This window comes from Xiphias gladius, chromosome 6 (assembly GCF_016859285.1).
Source record: "Xiphias gladius isolate SHS-SW01 ecotype Sanya breed wild chromosome 6, ASM1685928v1, whole genome shotgun sequence".
Lineage (NCBI taxonomy): Eukaryota > Metazoa > Chordata > Actinopteri > Istiophoriformes > Xiphiidae > Xiphias > Xiphias gladius.
In genome coordinates, this window is record NC_053405.1 from 28808626 (window position 1) to 28833630 (window position 25005).

At 39.9% G+C, this 25005-nt stretch overlaps 1 protein-coding gene across 2 annotated transcripts in view; it reads right to left on the bottom strand.

Moving 5' to 3' along the window:
* Positions 1 to 1171: 1171 nt before the first annotated feature.
* Positions 1172 to 25005, bottom strand: part of trappc8 (trafficking protein particle complex subunit 8) — a 53031-nt gene continuing 29197 nt past the window's right edge. Inside the window, exons 14-29 of one of the 2 annotated variants that reach the window (XM_040127928.1) lie at positions 24766 to 24871; positions 23497 to 23691; positions 23009 to 23175; positions 22816 to 22890; positions 22143 to 22248; positions 19967 to 20124; positions 14217 to 14647; positions 12844 to 13000; positions 12619 to 12715; positions 11887 to 11955; positions 11729 to 11787; positions 10535 to 10729; positions 9002 to 9103; positions 7034 to 7173; positions 5286 to 5375; positions 1172 to 1479 (exon numbers count right to left, since the gene is read on the bottom strand). In XM_040127928.1, coding sequence (XP_039983862.1) covers positions 1455 to 1479; positions 5286 to 5375; positions 7034 to 7173; positions 9002 to 9103; positions 10535 to 10729; positions 11729 to 11787; positions 11887 to 11955; positions 12619 to 12715; positions 12844 to 13000; positions 14217 to 14647; positions 19967 to 20124; positions 22143 to 22248; positions 22816 to 22890; positions 23009 to 23175; positions 23497 to 23691; positions 24766 to 24871 — 2172 coding nt within the window. In that variant the 3' untranslated portion in view covers positions 1172 to 1454. Of the gene's footprint in view, positions 2549 to 5285; positions 5376 to 7033; positions 7174 to 9001; positions 9104 to 10534; positions 10730 to 11728; positions 11788 to 11886; positions 11956 to 12618; positions 12716 to 12843; positions 13001 to 14216; positions 14648 to 19966; positions 20125 to 22142; positions 22249 to 22815; positions 22891 to 23008; positions 23176 to 23496; positions 23692 to 24765; positions 24872 to 25005 lie in introns of both variants that reach the window. The other variant, XM_040127927.1, reaches the window with a different exon arrangement.

Genomic DNA, 25005 nt, shown 5'->3' on the forward strand with positions numbered 1-25005 from the left:
TTTAAAGGTTCTGAAAAAAATCTCTTGATTTAGAAGCCCTCAATAAAAAATGTAGTAACAAGCAGATTAGGAATCAGTACTCCCCCAATGCAGATTTCCTGGTCTTCTTTTTTTGAGACTTGAATTGGGAAAAAAAACAAAAAAAAAAACATGGAGGATATCAAATATTGTTTCAACAATAAAATTAAAGTAGCTTCATTCGAAATTCTATAAGAATATAGCCCATAAAGCATGTTCTGGGAAGGTTGAAACTGAATATCGATTCTTCCCATGATTTTTGTGGGCAAAGAAAAGAGACAAGCTCACTTATTTTTTCATTGATTTTCTATTCTATATTTTTCTGTGTAGTGTTGCAATTAAGTCCCCTGGTACTTTGTTTCCTCTTTGTTTTATATATTTGCATTTTATATAATTGTAATGTCATTGGTTTCAATAAAGTTTGGGAAAAAAAAGCCTACGTCCTAACAGTGCTGACCTGCTGCTGACCTTTTGGGGGACGGAAAGCTGAAGAGCCCTTCAATGGAGGAAGCTATTGTAGCCTCACACGTATGTTTAGCCTCTGATGATGGGTGAGGGTGGTCTGCAGACAGGAGCCACTGTTACAATTTTCTGAAACATCTTTTGAATAAACTGTGAACTTGGCCTGTAAAGTGAAATAAGTTTGCTAATAATGTCGTGCAATGGTGAACACAATGCTAAACAGAGGGAAGCAGAGAAAATAAAAGCTCTGGGAGCTTATGTTTTTTGCAAATCTTATGTCCCACCATAACTCTAAGTGGGGTTTCAAAGTGTTCTCTACACTGACTGCAAATTCTGGTTGAGAATTAAGGGATCTCTGAATGCTGAATTTTTTGGTCTAAGTATCATTCACAGTACATTTAAACACGCTAAATCTAAAAATATTGCTAAACTGTTACTAGCCAGTAAAATACCCAGTATGTGAGTATTAATTCTGTAATGTAGGTGCCTGAGTTACAGCTAAGTATCTAGACCTGCAATGTTGCGAACACACATTTGCTACAAAGCTGAGTCTTTTACAAGTATCTTCTTTTTTCCACAGCATGTTTTCCATTTTTATACACTTTACAAGATCTGAAACTGGCACAACACTAAACTCTGTATCTATAAATGTCAAAATGTCCCTGTCCAAATATAAGTCTCTCACAATACATACATTAGTTACATTTTTAATTTCTATTTACATACATTTTGTTATATAAATATACATAATTTTCAGAAAAGCTGTCAAGTCAATGCATACAAGAGCTCAATCACAATACAGTTAGTTTGTACAGATTGGGGGGGGGGGGGGTATGCTGTTTGGATTGGCTTGACTTTAGAAAATCAACTGCATGCACATGAAGACATGATAGTCTTGTCCTGACAGAGTGAAAATCACACAGAATGGGCAGTAAGAGGGGGTTCAGTTGTCAGTCTTCATCTTGCCCAGGACTTCAGGATAAGCTGGAGGCTTTGTAGCTGTAGATTCAAGGAGAAGGTGGCTGGGTGGTGGGATGTACGATATTCAGGATGTAAACAGCTCATTAGGATGACATTTCAAAACTACTGCTCAGTCCATTAAGGAATTTGACAAACGATTTATGTAGAGTTCATTATATTTGCAGATTGAAGTTGTTAAAACAAACAGACAGCAGATAGCATCATTCCACAGTATGGAACTAAAGGCCAGTCCAACTGAACTGGACCAAATGTACAGAAACTGATACCCCAGTGATGTGAGCACTCTTGTGATGAGGCTCAACATGGACACATGCCCTGTTCAAAAGAAATTCCGCACTCTCTCTCTGACTTTGCTTTAAAGTTTTAGATCAGAGTCAACATTCTGGTCTAAGACTAGCAAAACCTATACTTGTTAGGTTCCAACCACAAGTGGGGGTTTGAAATGCTGGTGACAGGTGGGTGAAACGGGGCAGGTGGAGACAGTAGGAGTCTGGAGGGCTGGATGATGGGAAGGTCAACCTGTGTGATGAGGATAGGGCCGCTACAGGAAAATTAACATGCAAAGGAGACTCTAACTGCTTGGCTGATGAAACTCAGTAGTTTGGAGGTCCATAAACTGACCGCATCACCTGTAACATCAGCTCATCAATCTCTATAAACTGTTGCTGTTTGTTTTAAATAAAACCTTCTTCTATTTTATGAATTGATACAAAAACATCTGCATTTCCTGCAGCCCAGTATTATTCAAGAAGACCAAGTATGGTCGTGTATAAAGTAGCTGGGGGAATCTAGTCAATTGTTTCTCTGTCCAAAGAGTCCAGACCCTCCTGTCTGCAGGCCTTGATGCGCTTCTCAGGCATTGTTGATGATTATGAGAGCGGGACTAGCTGTCTGCTGACTTGTCTCACACATGGCCCCCTGATTCGCCGGTTTTGCAAAGACTCGCGGCGTGTTAAGGTTGTAGACTCCTGCCTGGAGAAAACAGGCTTGCAGAGTCAGACACAGCACCTCCTGAGGCTTCAGCTGCAGCTTGTACTGGGTCTGACCCACCCAGGTGTACGAGTTGTGGACCTCCAGAGACTCTGGGCTGAAAAAGGCATAGATGGATGCAGATTTTACAAAATATGTTCACTTTAACCAAGACCACTTAAAGTGAATGTGTAATTGTGTTCCTTACTGTCTGTAACTATGTGTTGTTGACAACACATGACCCTGAGCCAGGTCGCTCTTGAAAGTGAGATTTGGACTCTCAATGGGACCTTACCTGGTTAAATAAAGGCTACTGAACTATAGAAAATTAAAATTATATTTAACTCTTTATTGGAACTTAATTGGAAATTTTACAGCATCACATTCTGGTTGTGTAAGTCTGTGTACATAATATACTTAGTACAGAATACGGTGGTGTTGTGTTATTGTCAGTTATTCTTTTGACTGAAATATATATTGTGTTGTTAAAAAAAAAGAGATGAAGGGGGATGGAAAGGAAGGGAAAAAACACCAAGTCCCCTGAATTAACTGTGAAAATTTACTGTATATGCAACAACTTCACTTCGTTTCGGATGAGCTGTTCTTTTGAAAGGGCACTCCAACAGTTACAAATGGAGGTCAATTTACTCCTCATAAGGAATAGTATTCAGTCTGTGAACACAGTTGAATCATCTTTTTGTGGCTCTGGAGAAACTTGGTCAAGTATGAGAAAATATTCCTAATGACTTCATAGTGATCAGTGTTATCTCAGCTTGGGTTTAGAGACTACAAATTTATAACAGAAAGCATGTTTTACAAACTGGATGTTTAATGTTTTAAAGATGTGGGTGTTCACAGCAGGAAGGGTCAAATGAAGATGCAATCAAGTTGCATTATGGGAATTTCACCCATGGACTAACATGGACTAAAAGTAAGGATATACAGTTAGGTCCATAAGTATTTGGACAGTGATACAGTTTTCGTAATTGTGCCTCTGTACACCACCACAATGGATTTGAAATGAATCCATCAAGGAGTGATTTAAGTGTAGACTTCCACCACTTTTAATTCAAGTGGTTTTAACAAAAATATCACAATAACCGTTTAGGAATTAAGGCCATTTTTATACATAGTCCCTCATTTTCCAAGACTCAAAATCAATTGGACAAACCATGAGAGTTGTAAATATGTGGATTATTTTAATACTTGGGATGAAAATCCTTTGCAGTCAATGACTGCTTGAAGACTGGAACCCATGGACTTCACCAAATGCTGAGCTTACTCCCCTGAGCTGCTGTGCCAGGCCTCAGTTTTGTCTTCAGGAAGTGAAAAACAGGCTCAGTTGGGTTGAGGTGAGTTGATTGACTTCGCCTTTGAAGAATATTCCATTTCCTCTGCCTTGAGAAGCTCTTGGGCTGCTTTCACAGTATGTTTTGGATCATTATCCATCTGGACTGTGAAGCAACGTCCTATCAGTGTTGCAGCATTTGGCTGAATCTGAGCAGGTAGTATAGAACTATACACTTCAGAGTTCATCCTGCCACTTTGTCAGCAGTCACATCATCAATAAACACCCAGTTCCATTGGCAGCCATATATACCCATCACATAAGACTGTCTCCACCATGTTTGACAGCTGATGTGGTGACTTTGGATCATGAGCCGTTCCTTTCCTTTTCCATACTCTTCTCTTCCCATTATCCTGGTAAAAGATAATCTTGGTTTCATGTGTCCAAAGAATCTTGTTGCAGAACGAGGCAGGCTATTTTAGAGGGTTTCTGGCGAAGTCTAATCTGGCCTTTCTGTGATTGAGTCTTACCAGTAGTTTGCTACTTGTGGTAAACCCTTTGTATTTACAGACATGAAGGTGTCTCTTGATTGTAGACTTTGACAATGAATGGAAAGAATTCTGTGATCATACACTTTAGTTGTCTTCTGTGGTCTTCCAGGCCTTTTGGTGTTGCTGAGCTCACCAGTACATTCTTTCTTTTTAAGAATGTATCAAATTGGTGATTTGGCCGCTCCTAAAGTTTCTGCCATCTATCTGATAGGTTTGTTTTGTTTTTTCAGCCTAATGATGGCCTCCTTCATTTGCATCGACACCTCTGTGGACCGCACATTGAGAGTTCACATTAACAGCTACCAAATGTAAATTCAACACTTGGAATCAACTCCAGACCTTTTATCTGCTTAATTTGTCATGAAATAATGAGAGAACAGGCCACACCTGACCATGAAACTGATTGTCAGTCAATTGTCCAATTACTTTTGAGCATGTGGAAATGAGTGACTATGTATAAAAATGTCTGCGATTCCTAAAAGGTTAGAGTGATATTTTTGTAAAAACCCCTTGAATTAAAGCTGAAAGTCTACACTTCAATCATATCTTAATGGCTTCCTTTCAAATCCATTGTGGTGGTGTACAGAGGCCATTACAAAAATTGTTTCACTGTCCAAATACTTATGAACATAACTGTACCGGCCCCTGCTGCACAGATCTTAACCATTTTTTCCCTATGTCTCTAGCAAGTCGCTTCACTTCAGAAGTGTAAAACTAAAACACTGGAGGCCCCTTTAAAGGATAGATTTAGATATTTCAAGGCTGCCCTTATACAACACTCACAAGCCAATATGTACATCGAAAGAGCTGCTGATGTCCGTAATCTTTCCTCTGCTCCATACTGGCTACGAGGAGATGTCTTCCATGATTTGTCTACCTTATCTCTCAACTCGCTTTTGCTGAACCAAAGAATGCATTTTACACAGACCAAGGGACAAATCCCCATCTCTTACAGTGGAATCCTGTTAGGAGGGATCAGATTATACATATACTACATCATCTGTCAAGAAACTTACCTGGTGCTTTTGTGCCGCAAATCAATGATGACGTCTACTTGAGCCAATGAGCAGTTGGACAGAGTCAGAGTAACTGGCACCAGACAGAGACTAGAGACAGAGAGGAAATAAGCTTCACTGACCAGTTCTTCTAGGAGGTTACAAAGGTTACATTTACTACTGTCAACCAAAGACGGTGACAGATTTAGCGAAATTAGAGCCATTTAAAGCTTTATTCCGATGCAAGTCCGATGTATATACTGCACAGGGGCTTGAAACATTTTAAAGAGAGGTGGTTTAGAAAGTAGGTGGGATTAGCTAGGTGGGATTAGCTAGAAACATTTACTAGTACTCTTTGGTTATTAAACTGCTTACCTGAAGCGGCTGCAGTACACACAAGAACTGATTAAGAGAGCAATGCTACACATGTCCTGTCAAATCTGCCACAAATCTGCCCTTTGTCCTCACTATTGTGCCAAATCTTACCCTAATCTCCACGTCAGCCTGCATGGCTACCTTTTCTGCTGAACCGATCCTAAGAACTGGAGATGGGGTAGTTAAACAGCAAAGTCTTCTTTTAACTTCTCAAGGCTGCTTAGTAACAGCCCCTAGATTTGTCTGGTCAAACAAACCAGGCCTATTGACACTGAACCATCAACAGTAGAGATCCAGAGTCTCATTCTCTCGCTCTCTCCTGTGAGCCAGACTCCTTCAGCTCACCCCTACAGGTGCTTTGCTTACTGACATCAATAAACACTGCCTAAGCATTGTAGAATCACCAAGACTACCTTAACAACATGAGGTGTTTGCCATACATCCACACTAAAAGCTGCATCCTCCAGAATATTTTGCAAAGATTTCACCTGCCTATACGCTGAAAACGCCACTGTTTGCGGCCTACTGAGACCTCCAATGGGCCCAAGTTTCAAACTGACCAGCATGATGGACCCCACTCTGAGCTGTGGAAGACCACCTACAGACCGTATGGTTGTCCTGCCATCTTCCTTTACCACACACTACCATAAGAATGTCCATTCATCATATTATGTTCCTGGGGTGTTTCAAAGTCTCCTACCAGAAATTGTCTAATTCTCACCTTTGTAGGTAGCATCTCTAAACCATCATAGATATATTGCTTATCATTAATTAATCTAACTTTAGCATGTATTTCCTTTTTTGGATGCATTGCCTACTTATTATCTAATTTGGTTTAGTCTTGGATTATGCTCTTGCTCCCCTACCTTTGATTAAATATTATTAATTATTTAGTGTCTTGATTAACAAGGCTACTAAGATTGTTAATTTCATAATTTATAGTATTATTAGGCATGGTTATCCTTGTTATTATTTGTCATTATTTCCAATAACTGAGGCTATTCATCACATTGTCTTCTGTCTGTGTTCATTATATCTGTTATTATGGTAAATAAATGATTGCTACTACCAATTCTTAATTGTGAGTTCTTGTAAATTTCTTGTTATGTCATTTTCTGAAACAGCCATCTTTTCATTCCCTGCCTTTGTCTTGACTTCATACTACAAATACTAGTCCTTGTCAGGTTTATTCACGAACGTTGCCTCCTCCTTTGATCATTTACTTAACATTTTCTAGTAAAAATCTGTAGAGAAATGTTCCACCTTGAACAAAGACAGTTCACGCACAGTGTAACACAATGTGTATAATGTGTGTGTTTGTGTCTGCTCAAAGTCTACAGCAATTATTTGCCAAATCAGATGCTCCAGAGAAACATTTCAGGGAGAGGTCTCACCTATCCTGGAAAAAGGGATGTGTGTAGGTCTCGGGGTAGTGCATGTTGGTTTTGATGAGTTGGGAAAGCTCTGCAGAGGGCAGGCTCACTGGAAGAGGCAGGTCTGATTTAAACTTGAGCAGCACCATCTCCTGAGCTTCCTGAAACAAAAACACAAAAACACACGTGGAAATATTTTATTCACTTGCTGTATGTTATTAATCACTTACTATATGTTGTTAAAAGTTATACATGTATTTTTTATTGAACAAATCGTGTGGAATCAGTTATAATGGTATCTAAATCTGAGAAGTGACTGCTCATATAGTCTGTATATTTAATGGGTAATCATTTATTTTTATTTTAGATATGTGGGGTTTTTGACACCATTAAAATTCTGAGGACGAATTATGAAACATGAATGTATGTAGAAATAATGATATATAAGAAGGTACACTGTGAAGGAAAAGGAGTGGTCAAGTTGCTCCCAGGACCAGCTCAGTTTATTGTACTCTGTTTGGAACATGGAACATATGCAATAAATCTATTATACATGAGACTGTGAAGACTTGTTGATTATTGTTTCCACTGAAGTGTATCGAGGTGTATCAAGGTGTCAACCTGGGCCAGGCTGGGGATTCTCAGATACAGACACTCAAAATCACAGGGCACAACACTTGCTCTGAAATCATCTCTTTTTATGACCTCATCCAATCAGTTTTGAATCTGTACTGAGGTATGAAGCATCCCACCAGATTTTGAGTCTAAAGCTGCTTCTGTATTATTGTAAAGATTTCAGTGCTTGGCAGGTATACTGTTTTAGGAATTTTAATTATGGCAAGATTACAATTTGTCTGGTCATGTAATTCAAAGTGTAACACCATGTCTACAGAGGAGGCATGGTGTGACTGGCATATTAACAGAACATTAGTGGCAGTTTCAGTGCACCGTGTGTGTCTACACAGGATGCCTCCAGAGATATGTATTGAGTTGGAGGTCACCCGTGTTTTGGCAGTGCTCAGAGGTCAATACACAATCACTTTACACAAGTTATATGGAAGAAAATAAGACTTGAAGTGTAAAAATACGCTTCAGACCATTTTTAAGAGCGTATAGCAAAAATAAAATCCAAGCCACTTAGATAGCTGGATTGATCAAAATAGAAGCGCATCTGTTCCATCAGATGTGCATGAGACAGACAACTGTAAACCGCAACTGAAACACCTGCTGCATAGACACAATGGAAGTGCCAGCAGCAAATTATCTGCAAGAGCAACTGCATGTGTTTATTAAGTCAACATGACCAAGAATCTGAAATGTTTCACACAGGCTGACATCTTAGTGACAAAGTCAAGGCAATACCTTTACTACAACAGACAGCTCAGGAAATTCAGAGTCTCTCTGGGGGTCCTAAAGACCTTCTACTCTGGTGCTGTGCTAAGCATCCTAACAGAAAGCATCATCAACCGGTTTGGGAACTGCTGTGCTCAAAACTGTTACAGCCCTATTGAGAGTGGTGTACGATCAGGTATGCACTCTCTTTACTACTTTGTAGGACTTATTCAACAGATGGTCCAGAACCAGAGAGGGCAGGGTTGTGAGGGATCCTCACCACCTGAGCAATGGACTATTCCAGCTTCTAAACCAAGGCAAACAACTCTGTAGCTCTAAGTCCAACACAGAAAGACTCAGACCATAAGGATGCTGAACCCTGACCTCCGGGCTTGTCTAACATATTGTCCTCAGGGCTTATTTACAAACTCATTCTATGGTGTGCTATTCAGCGATGAACCCCTATCTGCTTCCAAATGAGCTACTTGTTTCAAACTTGTGTTTTTTTTTTGTTTTTTTTTGTTTTTTTTTTTAGGGAAAATACATGTTATGTAGAACCTTGGACCATGTTCTGTATTTTAGAAAACAAAACCGTGGCATCTCACCATTAAAGGATGTTCACTGAGTTGCAGAGAGGGTGCATGTGTGATTACTGACCTCTTTGGGAGTCAGAGAAGTGGCCTCTTTGCCGATGGTCTGCAGTGCCACGTGAAGCTGGCCCTCTAGGATCAGCTGTTTGTTGTCCTCAACCACATAGGCCTGTACAAACCCACAAATTACAAACTGTAAACTCAAGCACTAACTGTCCATTTGGTGTATCATGAAAGTTACATTTTAGTTTTCTACATTTATTTGTGAACAAAATATTAAAATGTGGTTCATGTGTCAGCCACAGGGACCCTATTTCTGTAATGCCACATAGGGCTGGCCGGTATATCGACCTTTTAAGGTATATGCTAATATTTTCAAACAAGATACAGGATGAGACGATACCGTTTATATCGATATAGTTTGATGTTGCGTTATATAATCCGTTTCTTCCGTAAAGCCATGCCAGTGTTGGCATCTCTCCTCTCTCATACTCTCCACGCAACCCCGCCCCCACTCTCCCTCTGTGTCTACCCAAAAACCCCACCACCGCTCACCCACCAGTTCTCCTGCAACATGGAGGAAGACACAGCGCCAGTCCACACTGCCAAAGATAACTGTAATTGTACTGTATTTTAATCAGTCTGTTACTTTTGTTGAAAACAACTGAAGGAGCAGTCTCAAAAATTTGATTTTCTATTGAATTTAGGCTTTTTATTTTAAATCATTTTTCATTTACATGTTTTGCAGCTGAATATTTTTAAACAGGGTCTTTTATTTTTATTTTTAATTTTCAGTTTAGTTGATCACAGTCTGTTTCAATAAAAGTGCTATTGACATCTTGCATGTGGCTTTGACTTACAAGCGAACATTTAGCCCACTTTGTAGTAAGTACCGAGATTTATATCGTGTATGGCTATTCAGCCTAAAAATAACAAGATTTGATTTTTGGTCCATATTGCCCAGCCGTAAGGCCACACTCTGGTTGGCAGGACTCTCATAGTGTTGTTTTCCCACTGGCCATAAATTTAATGCAAGATTTGACTTAATGGATTAATTCCTCACAGATAATAAGCATTGGCTACATATGTAAATGACCACATCTGCTTAGTTCTCCCAGAACAGAAGAGAATGATTAATATGACAACGTGTCAATGTGTTGGCACAATCAGGTTTGAATATCAAGAGGGGATTGGTGCTGCTCCATTACAAAACTGTTAACATCTTAACATTCCCTTAACACCAGTACCTGGTAATGTAACAGTGTTAGGATACTCAAAACATGCCAGTGCTAGTTATGAAAACGGAGACTGGAAAAATCATAATTTCAGCTGGTGAGAGCAGTGGAAACTTCCAACTCTTATATATTGTAGATATGATTTAAGAAGTTTAAGATATTGTAAATAATTTATTTTAGAATAAAAACTTGGGTTTTTCAATAATAATAATAAAAAAAGAATCATTGAGCCCTATTCTGTACTTGCTGTTTTGTCTCAATCAGGAAGGGAGTCCAACATAATAAGGCTCTCTAGGACTTACCTGACTTCACTAAGCTTGTAATATACATTGCAGTTGGTTATGATCTGGCTGTGTTACATGTACCTTCCAGATAACAATTATGTTGAGGTCCAGCTCATTACACTTCTTGATAATGTTAGTGATGTCCTCAGAGGGGACAGGGCGATGACTCTTGCTGCTGGATGATGTTCTGGATGATGCCACATCCACTCGCTGAGACTCTGAGGTCCGACAGCAACGGAAGAAGAAATCGCCACAGGGTGTGGAGGAACTGACGATCTGCACCAAGATAATTGCAAGAGATGAGGGGAAGGCAGAGGAGGGTAGAAAGCAGAAAATAAAGAGAAAGAAGAAACAGATCAAAGAATGCCAGGATGTTGTGTGAATGTTACTAACATGAATTCCATACCAGCTATGTTATGCTTTTTCCTAAATGCTTACATGTTGCCATGGCAACCTTGACTATGTGGATTTGTTGTGTGGCACTTTTAGTTAATTTGGATTATTTATGTAGTCTCCTTAATTGCATTTGCATCTAACAGAAACACCCCTACAATCCTGGGGTCTAAGTAGAATTATGTTTTTGTTTTTTTTAGCAGTTACTTTGTGTTTTTTGTAACCTTAAAGGACATACAATCAATATTTTTATATTAACAATGGATTGCATCTTCATAGTGTCTTTCAGCTCATTGTTCTGTTTTTGACCTTGACTGTTCTGCCTAATTTAATAAATAAAGTGAAGTATTTAGCCACTAAAGAGCCTGATATTTCTCTCAGGATTTGGTGAAGACCAAAAGCGGCGCTAACATGAGAGTGAATGTTGGACTTAAAATCATCAGGTGGACATAAACATGACTCCAAATGAATGCTAATGCTGCTCTGTGTCTGGTTGATGTTTTAAGAGACAACTGTTTGCTAACATATCAACTTAAAAGGTGGTGACTTGTCAGTGTTTTCTTCACGACATGTTTCTGCTGTCCCACAGAAGCCGAAAAATCTGTTATTGCAGGTTTAACTGCTTTGCACAGTACATCATATGGATATCTACAGAGAAATGTAGAAAAACAATTTGAGTGAGATCGATAGATTGAGTTAACTGTAGCTACAATGTTGTTTGAGAAAGTATCAAACACCAGAGGTATCCATAGATAGTGAAATCAGGCATGTCTGATCACTGAGCTCCAAGGGATCAGATGACAAGTTAAAACAAACTATTACAAAGTATCAGTATGAGAATATACAACTCTTCTTTCTCTAATGTCAATGCTTTAAATTTACCCGTTCATTTCCCAGATTCAGGTCAGCAAACGTGTATTTCTCTATGGTGTCCGATGCAGCTAGAAACAACAGACAAAACAGTCAAACTGGTGCTTATTGAAAATTGTAAATCTAATCCAAGCATAGTGATGCGGTTTGTTTTTTTCTGTATGAATGACCTTGTTGGGGTTTGCATCGTGTGGCCCTGAAACACAGCTTTGCTCTTTCTCTACTGGTGAGTTTACAATCTGGAGGTGAAGAAGGCAGAGAGAGAGAGAAGTGGTAATTGATACTGACATCAAACAGGTTTGTCTTGGAGAGAACATCACATGTAAGCTCTGTGTAGATCAAATTATCTGTCATTTTTGTGTTGAATGTAGCAGTAACACTAGAATGGCCAATAGGAATAATTGACTACAGTTAAATTCCACATGACACATAAACAGGAAAAAAACACTCTAGATCTTCAAAAGTTGATGACTGGATTTCGGTTGTGTTTTTTCCCCCCTCTTTTTTCTGTTTTTTTTCCCCAAATGTAGGGCCCTGTGTTTTTGAAATTTCTTAGGGAAAGACGGGACACTGGGAAAATTTCCTCGCTCCTGATGTTCACGATACAACGAAGCTGAGACAACCAGGAAGAAATGGTGGAAAACAAGGGTTGTATAATATTTAAAAACAAAGAAGGATTGGGAAAAAAAGCTGTGAATTCAACATAGACTGCAGCTCATTTGTCACCTGATATTTTTTGTATCAGTTGGTCAGATATTGTGAAAAGTTCTGTTAAAATGGAATCCATAGCTGTGTTCACCACTCATGCACTTAAATATAGCTGTACACAATAAAGAATAAAAGGACATATTGAAATGACCATGGAAGAAAATGGAGCATGGATTACGCTGTACCAGACTCACCTTTATCCCTGCCTGGGTTGATACACTTGTGGAGGCGCCAATGTTGACTGCTGCTGGACACCTGGACAATGTGGAACTCACGCACGCCAGACTCACTCTGAAAGTCAAGAGGAGTCAAAATAAACAGAGTCTGAGTACTGATAGGTGGTTCAACTTGACAGCAAAAGCAAAAAACTACATACAATAAGTGTGTACTGGAGGTGTGTGGCATTCCCTAGATCTCACCGTATTGATGTTCTCGACATCAACGAAGACCAGCGTTCCACCACTGCCTTTGTCTTCCAGACTTTGATGTGGAGGGACACTGCTGCGGGAGGCCGACGCCTGCACACTCAGAGACCGACTGGCACAGATAAACACTGTGTGACGTAACACCCGATGACTTCACATGAAGAGAGAAAAAATAAGAGATGATGGAGAAGGGTTGTTTACACATGATAAGCAGTCCGAGCTACACTCACTGCTGGCTTAGTGGAGTGTCAATGGAGAGACCTCAGTTAACAGCCATTACATCACTAATTATTTTATGATAGAACTGTTACATTAAAAGTATGCTGATAAAAAAGGAAAGACAAAAATATTTTGAAATTTGACTAATGCTATACTGTATGTCCAGGCATCAGTCGTAACCTGATTGGATGTGTTTGAAAAGTCAACTGCAAACAGCTTTTTTTCTGCTAAATTATTTTGCCAAGGTCAATTACTGTTCAGATTGTTGCCTTTATTTTATGGTCGGCATTGACAAAGACAGAAACATAGGATGAGAGGGGGTATGACATGGGGTAAGACATGCAACAGTGTTGAGCCGTGGATGTTGCAGGTATGTGGTATGTGCCTCGACCACTAGGCTACTGGTGCTCCACTACTGCAAACAGATTTAAAGGAGGGACTATCCTGGAGAGACTGTCTGAAAATGTGTGCTGTTATCCCCATATTTAAACGACATCTAAACTGAATGGGTGGATTGGACTTTCAAATTTCAGGTATTATCTTTGTGCCATTGAGCCCTTTGATGTCATGGAGTAAGGATTACAGATATACTCGATGGCTCTGTTGAGGGGAGCTTCATTATTTGGTGCCGCTGACTCATTAGTGCTTCCTCTCTCTATGCCATTTGTTATTGCTCTCAGATTCTTTGCAAGTACTCCCTCTCTCTATTGACTAGTTAAGAAGCCAACTACAGAAGTTTGTTTTTAATGTAACTGCCCTTTACAAGAAATGTACGAACCTCGCTGTAGGTGATACCAGTGGCACCCAGTACTGTTTACTGTGGGAATGAACCTCCACACAAGTTGAAGAGCCCCTGGGAAAGTTCCCATAGTTGAAGTGGGCTATAAATGATGATTATTGATAAACTGTATACATGCTTGTAATTGAAAGGACTGATTTTTGTATGAAATTTTGCTCTTCCAAATGCAAGTGTGTCTGCACAATGACACACAGGGTGATCAATTATACTTAAACATGCTCCATATTGATCATATTTATTCATCATGAGTTTCTCATTTGTGATACAAGCTGCTTATGTTTATGTTAAGATGATTGGTTTGTACCAATTATTATGCATGCCTTCAAGCCAATTCCACTTAAATTTTTACCTGATTTTTATTCCTTTCTCTGCACTCTCGTAGTAGAACAGGAAGTTGATTTCATGGACTCCCTCCTGGTCTGGTCCTCTGAGCCAGAGAGGCAGCTGGGTGGACTCACCCGGTTGCAATGGGTTGCCTATTGGGATCTCCATCACACTGGACAGCTGGCTGAAATCCTCAGCTGAAACCAGCATCTCAGATGCCAATGTGCCCTGCTGGGGGGGCGTGGCCAAAGTTTTATAGGCCGAACAGTTTTCAGCTGAGGTCGGGCTGAGCGGCGTCAGGGGTGTTGTGGCCTGGCTGCCAAAGGTGAAGAAATCGGGGTGTGTGGACGCCACTCGCAGGCCGCACAAAGCGACACTGCTGACGTTACAGAATTCAACGTAGGCCTTCCTGATCTCACCACACAGCAGAGCAGTGGGAAACTGCAGGAAGAAGACCTGTAGAAGACCGCACGCAGGGACACGCATGCACGCACACACGCACGCACACACGCACGCACGCACGCACGCACGCACACACAGATAAACAGGCAGCATTGGCATAACTGCATAACCTTTTATTTATTTATTTATTCTTTTTTTTTTTTTTTTTTTTGCATTTTGTTTTGGTGATGCCACAGAGGAATTTATGAGTCCAGATGATTGTGGATGATGAACAGAATACGATCTTGAATCATTTTCAAAATAATGACCATGTTTATGAAAAGTGTTACATGCTGGGAATAACTGAATTTTTCGTTTTAGGTCAAATGTGGTGAAGACTAACACTTTTCCAATCAAATTTAGATCCAATTCAGAATTCTTGTGATCACTTTTAGAGCACTGCCTGATCAGGAACCTGCTTGTATTAAAGATCTACTGCAGCCCTACATTTCCAGTAGGTCTCTGAGGTTTTGTGATCAGGGTTTATTGTTTTCTCCTCTCTCTAGGCTTATTACTGAACAAGACTTAGCCTTTGAAGCTGTTGCTCCTAAACTACGGAATTCTTTCGCAAGTAGCCTAATAAGGGGAGTCAGAGGTGAACAGTTGCAGGGAATTAGGAACTGGGACGGCCAGACAGTTTTTCAATCGTGTGTGGGCATCTGTGCCTTTTTCGTCCTGTCGTTAGTTTTCTTGTTTTTTTTGTTTCGTAGCTACAAACTCGTTTTTAGATCATTCATTCAGTGCACCCGGCTTTTGTGAGTGTTTTTAAATTTATATATAAATTGTCAAACACATAGACCTAATTTTTTTGCACCACCACATGTTGCAAATGACTTTAAATTCGCTCAAGTGGCCTTTTTATGTTGTTCGATTACTACTATGCTTTGTTGAAAAACTGAGCTCTAATGGATGGAGCACTTTGATTTTTGATACGGAAGGACAGCGCTGCGGTTTATTGACTCTGGTCTAGCTGAATCCACTCAATTGGATGTCAACAAGTAAAAGCCTGGGGAGAGCAACACTGAAGAATCACCATAGGATTATTTCAGAATTGTTACAGGCTGTGTGGAGGAGTTTGGCCTTCTGACAAACAGGATACAGATACCTTTCGCAGCTTTGCTAAATCAATATCAAAATGAGTGATGTGGAAATTAACGCACTTGTCAATCAAAGTGAAACGGAGAATGGACTTGGTAAAAGACCTGTTCAACTCACGATTAAAGCATTGGAAGCAAAAATAATATCACATCAAAAAGAAAGGAAATCCAGGATAAAGAAACTCTTGAAACTAACAAAGGAAGTTGATCAACTGATGCTTTCAAACGAAAAATGTGTCTGAAGTGCAGACCAATTATAAAAAGTTTTTAAAACTCAATGTGAGATCAACATAGTTGCTTGAATCATTGAGACTATTAATGTCAAAACAAAATGAATGTGTTGAAACTTGAATGCACAGCAACAAAGAAATAATACAAAAAATGGAAGAGTGACTGCTTGATACCAGGGAACAATGCAAACATGATAATAATGATGGTGATGGTGATGGTGATGATGATGATGATGATGATGATGATGATGATGATGCTGAAGTTGATGACAATGCTGCACCAAACATAACTGTGGTCAGAGGTGTATTGGTCCAGTTGACAGCGTTCGTAATGTTGGTGGTAAAACATGCTCATCAACTGGCCACTCCAGCCATAGGTCTTCAAGGTCATCAACCTCCTATGCATTTCTCAAAGAAGAGGCTGAAAGGGCTGCTCATCTTGCTATGGAATTTGTTCCACAAAGTTCAAAACATCAGTTCGATCATCCACCAATAGAAGGCAGCAAAGCTGCAGTGTCAATGGAGGCACAGCCCATGGATTCAATTCATTAGTTCAATCATCTACTAATTGGAAGCAGCCAAACTACAGTGCTAATGGAGGCATGGCCCAAGGATTAAAATAATCAGTTCAATCCTTCAACTATAGGAAGCAGCAAAGCTGCAAAATGAGTGGGGGCATGACCAAAGGATTCAAACCAACAGTTCAATCCTCCACCTATAGGATGCGTCAAATCTGCAATATCAATGGGGGCATGATCAAAGGAAACCATTTTACAAATTCAACCAAAAGCTTATGCTCTGAATCCCAATCGAAGCATGACTCAGGGATCTCAGCGAACATATTACGCCACACATCAGACACACGAACCTGCCATGCACTTCCCGCAGGAACCCATTCAGTGTGCAATCTTCTTACCATCATGCAATGGCAAGATGACACGACGACTTTACTAGTGCAGCATTATATTTACTCCCAAGGGATATACCAACTTTTGATTGAGACCTTCTTGAGTACAACACATTCATCAGAGTGTTTGAGAATGGAGTGGAAGGACAGGCTGCTAGCAGTGTAGACTGCTTAAAGTTTTTGGAGCAGTCAGCCAAAGGACAACCTAGGGAGCTGGTCAAGAGCTGTCAAATTGTGCCATCTGACAGGGGATATCAAACAGCAAGGACACTTTTACAAGAACACTTTCGAAATGAGCAAAAATAGCCACTGCGTACATGGAGAAAGCTCTTGGATGGTCACCAGTATAATATGAGGATGCAAGATTTTGCTTTGTTTCTACGTGTCTGCTGTAAAGCCATGGAGAACGTTAGTTACATGTCAGAGATGAATATACCACCCAATATGCATGCTATAATCTTGAAGTTACCATATAAACTGAGTGAAAAATTGAGAAACACTGCTTATGAGCTGCAGGAGATGTACTGTGGTCAAACAGGTTTCAGTGATATTGTCATTGTGAGACAAGTGTTTATTGCTTCTTATCCACTCTTATGAAACAATCAGGACATATCTATATCACTAAAAAAAAGGACAAAGGTGGAAATAAGGTCTCACAGGTTCACTTTAGGGGAAAGGAAGCAGTTTCGCTATCTCTGTGTTAATTCTGGAACCACGACTCAAATGCAAAAGGAGAAAAACTTACCTGATAAGCCAACAAGGGTATCTTGTCTACTGTGTGAAAAGAGTCACAGATTGGAGTTGTGAAAATTGAATTTAAAAGAGAAAGCTGTGTAACCTGAAACATCCTACCACCCTCCACAACCATTCAAAGGAGAAAGACATCAAGTCAGAGGACATACAGCAAGAGACATCAGGGAGAGTTGTACATTTTCTCCTAAGATCTGTGGCCATATAGGGGTCGGAGCACAGAACTTGCCAATTTGTGCCTGTACAGAAAGGCAGCAAAATGCTAAAGACATATGTATTCTTAGATCCTGGTAGCACAGCCACTTTCTGCTCTAAACGACTCGTGAGGGAGCTTAAGGCAAGAAAAAAATCCCCAAATCCTTTGGAGAACAATGAATCAAGAAAAGTTTATCGACAGTCACATCATCTCAGGATTGGACGTAGCTGCACTCAATAGTAACACCTACTTTGAATTGCCTGATGTGTACATACAGTGTACAATGCCTGTGACTCCTGATAACTTTCCATGACAGGAAGAGTCAAGTGCTCAACCACACTTAAATTCCACAGAATGCTTCATTGATGCTGATGTGGAGCTGTTAATTGGGACTACTGTTCTGAAAGTAAGAGAACCATGGGAAGTGGTAAACAGCAAGGGTGAGGGACCTTATTCTGTCAGAACCCTTCTGGGGTGGGTTATTAATGGACCACTGAGAGAAGGCAATGAAACTGGGAGCATCTGTCCCAACATTACAGCCAACCGAATATCCATTGCTAACATAGAAGAACTGCTGGTGAAGCAATATAACTGCGACCACAATTAGAAATCAACAGAGGAAAAGCCAGAGATGTCCAGAGAAGATCTCACATTCATGGCAGTCATGAACAGTTCAGCTTAACTCAACAATGGACATTACTGCTTGAGAGGATTACGTTGCCATGCCCAATAACTGCCATGTTGCTGGGCAAAGGGTCCTCTGCCTGAAAAGGGAATACGTCCATTTTCTCTGTGACGTCATAAATAAAGGCTATACAGACATGGTGCCTGAACACCAACTGGAAGGAAAAGAAGGAAAAGTCTTGTAAGTCTGGTACATCCTGCATCGTGGTGTGCATTATCCTAAAAAGGGAACTTTGAGAGTGCTATTTGACTGTGATGCAAGCTTCGAAAGGAACCTAACTCAACAGTCAGCTGCTCCAGGGTCCTGACTTGAATGCTTTGCTCTGAGTTCGCACAAAGTTTCGTCAAAAACCTATAGCAATGGTGGCTGATATACAAGAAATGTATCACCAAGTCAAAGTGGCAAAACAGGATGTAGACTTTGTCAGTTCCTATAGTGGCCAAATGGTGAACTGTCACAATATATTACTGAATAGAGTGTCACTGTTCATCTGTTTGGCGCAATATCATTGCCCAGCTGCACCAGTTTCGTCCGAAAAAAAACTGCTGAGGACAATGGAGCAGCGTTCCCAGCACATGTGTTCACCATCATTGAGCACAACTTGTATGTGGATGACTGCTTGAAGCTCCTACCATCCACTACATCAATTCTCTGACGCTAGCAAGGATGGTTACAGCGCAGTTTTGTACCTGAGGCTGCAGAATGACAAGGAGAAGATTAATCTAGCCTTCAATAGCATATCTCAAGTTGATGGTAGCTTGGCATTTTAATGTACATTAATAAAAGCAAAATTGATGATTAATACTTGAAGGAAAAATTCAACAGTATGGGAAGTATACTCATTCCCTTTCTTGCCACATGTTGAGAAGAGAGGAGAAGATGAATACCACTCTCATATCTGTACACCAAATATGAAGTTAGAGAGAAGGATTATTTATCTTTAAATTAGATAATTTTGGTTTGGCTTGCACTTTGTATGAAGTTAATTGATAAATAAAACTATTCATGGCATAATTTTTGAAAGCATCGTCATTTTACTTTTAGTGCCTAAAACTTTTGTACATTACATTAAATGTTTTGGAATCAGGATCATTGCATTGCTATTTCTTTTCTGAGATTGGCAGTCTCATAGCTCTTGTGCCTATGAGAGACACCATTAAAGGAGAGCTGGGATGAATGCTTAATTTTCTTAATGCAGGGCTATTTAGTGGTCATACATACTGAAACTGAAAAGGCATTCCTTAGAGTAGAGCAGGCAAAGTTTCCACCGGGCAGCTGTATTTTTTAGGGAAATATCGTTAGTAAATTGCATTTAATGACAGTATAAGCACATGCTCAACATTAAATGACTAAGATTGGGTTTGGGGCCATAAAAAAACCGATCCAGACATCCTTAGTCTTTAGACTGGCCAGACTGTTTAAATTGCAGGATGTGATGAGTGTCTCTACAGTCAGTGAGTCAGTGTTACCTCCATCAGGGGCATGGATGGTGTTATGATGGGATCGAGACGTCGATCGGGACCATGCCGGACTGACATCTTGTCCTCTTTGGTCTGGTTGAGTCGTGGGCCCTGGATCTTAAGGTCCTGTCTTCCACGAACCACCATCAAATCCGTTGTCTGCTGGCCTGCAGGCGGGAGGAAATCCACACTGTGTGTTAGTGTGGCAACAAAACACAAAATATCCTGAATGATCTGTCAATGGCATTTTTATTTTCTGTCAAAAATGTTTTCTCAAAGTTTGACCAGACACAAAAGAAAGATGGAAAAAAGAACAGAAAATGTACATACAATCTATACCGTAAGTATTTGGACGAATACAAAGTTTTTGTTCTTCAGGCTCTGAGCTTCAGTACATTCAATTTGAAATAAAATAATGGATACAACATTAAAGTGCCAAGCCTCAGCTTAAATTTGAGTTAGTTAACGTCAATATAGAAGGAATTGTGTGTGAGATGTACTGTCCAAATTGCAAGGGTTCAAAAATAACTGGACACTTGGTTACTAAATATTCTTTGGGCAGCTGTGTTATGTCTCAATGTTAGTTGATGCACAAAAGAGGTCACACGAGGCTCGGAGTTGACAGAGTTGAGAGTTGCCATTTAGATTGAGATAGAGTTGTCTGTCAATATGAGGAGTGAAGACGTGACCGTACAAGTGAAGATGATAATAATGAGGCTTAAAAACAAGCAGGAGCAATATCAAAGGTTGGTTGGTTTGCCAAAATCAGCAGTTGGGTACCTTCTAAAAACCCAGGTGTGTACAGGAAAGAAAACTAGAAAACAGGCTCAGTTGAGGTGAGTTGATTGACTTGGCCATTGAAAAATATTCCATTTCTTTGCTTTGAGAAGCTCTTGTGTTGCTTTCACAGTATGTTTTGGGTCATTATCGATCTGTACTGTGAAGCACCGTCTTATCAGTGTTGCTGCATTTGGCTGAATCTGAGCAGGTAGTATAGAACTATAAACTTCAGAGTTCATCCTCTTACTTCTGTCAGCAGTAACATCATCAATAAACACCCAGTTCCATTGGCAGCCATACATACCCATCACAAAACGCTGTCTCCACCATGTTTGACAGATGTGGTATGTTTGGATTTTCTTCTCCATACCCCTCTCTTCCCATAATTCTGCTACAAGTTAATCTTGGTTTCATGTGTCCAAAGAATCAAAGAATCTGGGCAGGCTATTTTAGAGGGTTTCTGGTCAAGTGTAATCTGGCCTTTCTGTTCTTGAGCCTTACCAGAACTTGTGGTAAACCCTCTGTATATTATATTAATGAAGGCATCTTTTGATTGTAGACTTTGACAGTGATACGCCTTCCTCCTCTAGAGTGTTGTTGACCTGGCAAGATATTGTGAAGGGTTTTCCTTCACCAAGGAAAGAATTCTGTGATCATCCACTTTAGTTGTCTTCTGTGGTCTTCCAGGGCTTTTGGTATTGCTGGGCTCGCCAGCGCTACCCAAATGCAAATTCAAGACCTGGAATCAACTCCAGACCTTTTATCCACTTAATTTGTCATGAAATAACAAAGCAACAGGTTACACCTGGCCATGAAACTGATTGTCAGTCAATTGTCCGATTACTTTTGAGCCTCTGAAAATTAGGGACTGTATAAAAATGGCTGTAATTCCTAAATGGTTAATTCGATGTTTTTGTCAAACCCTTTGAATTAAAGCTGAAAGTTTGAACTTCAATCACATCTTCATGGCTTTGTTTCAGATCTATTGTGGTGATGTAAAGAGGAAAAATTACGAAAAGTGTGTCACTGTCTAAATACTTATGGACGTAACTGTATTTACAATATTTCGTACATCATACACACAATAAGCCTCAACAATACTTAAGACAAACACTGAGACAAAACAACAATAATTCAAATATAAGAGCATCACCAGGAAAGATACAAAGAGTCTGTTGACATCTGTGGGTCAAAGACTTCAACCAGTCATTGACTACAAAGGATTTTACACTAAATATTAAAAATTATGATTTCGTTTGACTGCATGTGTATCTGTCCAGTTACTTTTGAAATCCTAAACTTTAGGCACCATGTGTTTAAAGGCTATATCTCCCACATAGTTCTTTCTATACTGACGTAAACCTACTCAAATTAAAGCTGAGACTTGGCACTTTGTATGCATTACCATCACTGCTGGGAGTCATCTCTCCAGAGGAGGCTTCAGCCAGGTTGTACACCACACCAACAATGTTCAGCTGTCCAGTTCTGTGTGGCAGCAGCCTGAGACGGGCCTGGGATCAAAGGTCACAGAGACTGTTAATAGCACAACATATCTAGATTTTTATGGCGCCTCTCATGAGCCAGAGAAGCAACTGTCTCAATTATTATTTGCTGGAGATTTAAAAGAGTTCCAATTACACAATCATTTTAATGGTCTTTATGCATTTTTATGCATCTAGGGCCTTATTTATTGAAATGCACGCACGCACACACAGGAGTAACGAGGTTTACAGTTGTTTTTTTTAGTTTTTTTTTTTTTTTTAAAGATCACTGTCAGTCACCTAAGTCACAAAGCTTCAGACACTTACACACAGCAAAGTGTTGCTGTAGCTTTGATACGTCATCAGGCTGATGATCATTACTCCACTTGAGTTAATAAATGTGTAAGACAAGTCTTAATAACACAATGCAGATACAGTAAATCAGTTTGTTGATCTACACTCTTCATTCTATCACACATTTGCATTACTGTCTCTGCAGTAGATCACAAGATACAAACAATCAGAACCCGCTCACCAAAACACTCACTAATCTTCAAACCCTCCACAGTTTACCTGTGAGTCATTTGAGCACCTTACCACTTTGGTCTCCTCTGGACCCATATGAAAATCTGGAATGTTCTCAGTGGTGATTATGTCATCTTTCTGTGTCATCTGCAAGAAGAGAGAGGTATTGAAGAGACCATGAAAGTCTTACTTATGGTTTTTATTGCATCCATCAAACTGAAGTAAATTCACAGTATCTAAAAGGACATTTGCCCAAGTTGCCCACCCCTAGACTCAGGGTCTCCTCATTGGTGACGGCCTCTCCTGCCAACTCTTCAGTCGTCTTCTCCTTCGGCGTACCATCGGCAGTGAACCTCCAGAGGAGTGCGAGGTTGGACAGAGCCAGAGACACCTTCAAAGGGTTCCTGAATGTCACCTCCACTATGATTGGCTCTGCAGAGACAGGGACAGAAAGAGGGCTATAAACAATGCAGGCACAATTCAATGATAAGAGGGCTTATATTATGATTCCTTATACTAAGACAACAGAGGTTAAAGTTAAGATAATGGTTAAGGTGCATTCAACATAACCACATCCATGGTTCAACTCACTGACTGGGGGACCTTTGTTGCATGCCATACCCCTCTCTCCGATTTCCTGTCTGTACCTCTACTATTGCAATCAAATAAACGCCAAAGTGCCAAAAAGTACTAAGTAAAAGTCTAGGTACCATTTCAAACACAGTTCTACTGTGTCTGCTGAGGACCTCTTACCCTCCACCACAGCCAGTGGGTGGCGCAGGTTGTCTGTCTGGCTGTTCAGGCAGCACTGGGTGGGCTGGAAGTTTACTGGGACAATCCCTCTGTTGGCAGCAGCCACAAGCTGCTCCTCTAGGTGGCACCACATGGCTGCCAAATCCTGGTCATACTCCTGGTCTAGGGACACATGAGTGGCTGCCTGTTTTTCACCTGTACATATCAGATAATTAGAATCAAAAAATGATAAGTTTTTCAATATAATGACATATAATGTCTTTCCTCCCACGCTTACACATTCACACCTAGGAGCCTCAAATAACAGTAAACCTTTGCTCAAAGGTACCTCAGTAGTTAAGATATTGCTGTCGGTAAATAAGGTTATCCTGGTCAGACATCACTAGTATCACATGGTGCACTTTGTTTTTAAAACCAATAATAATCATAATTTAAGACCTTTTTAATACCACATAGAATGCAACTTTATACGTGTTAAATCATCATACTGGCCAAAGTGTGAAAGTATGATGGAAAACCATTAGTGACTACATGGGCTAGAAGTATTTTTTTTAAACACTTTTTTTTTTCATTACTTCCCAGAAGTGTATAAAACTCATTTCTAATGATATAATTAATTAATGTGGCATGAACCCACATTTGTGGTAGAAAATGAATGGATTGAATAACTAATTTAAATTCATTATAGATTTTGCTAAAATACGCACTTGCTCATTATTAGACGATGAGCTTTCTAGCTACTGTAGCTAGCAGTAGTCACTCCACAAAAAACAATCTCACTTTTTTTCAACAGCCCGCTATCGGATACAAAAACTACTTTCTAGTGTAACATACTGTATTCCACCAGCTTGACTTTACTGTATTTAATGTAATTATTTTTTTATAATGCAGAAGATAATTTGATTTGTGGCAAGCAAGCAACAGCCTGAACGCCCTTTTTGGACATGAAATACATAACGTTGCTGGCTACATCTATCAGGTAAAGAGATTATCTCTTCAACATAGAGAGAGAGAAACATGTAATAGCAGCAGGGGAGAAATCTTTGTTCTCTATTAAATTGTTATTTTGTTCATTAACTTTTAATCAGATAAAAATAATGGCGTGCATGTCTGAAAGGGGCTTAACAACATAGCCTGTGATTCTTAAAGGTGTGTCTGTGTGATGCACGAAAAACCCAAAACAAATGGTCAAGCATGACAAGTACTAATCACCACTCTTGTTTAGATTAAGTCAAGCTTGGAAGAGATCGTTACTAATCTGTGCATTACCTTCTGCAAGGCGGCGTTCACGTCCAAAGTAGACCCTTGTGGCTGAGCTGTGGATGCAGGGCAGAGGCAGCTGGGGGAGGCTGACTTCATTTCCCCCTGTCAAGCTCTGAAAAACATGCACACAACTTGGTTACTTGTGTGTCAACGTGTTTTTTTTCCCCCTGATCCTGCTTTAATTTCATTATTTCATTTACTATAATCAATATCTTTCAAATTAGATGTTGTTCATTCTTACAAAAC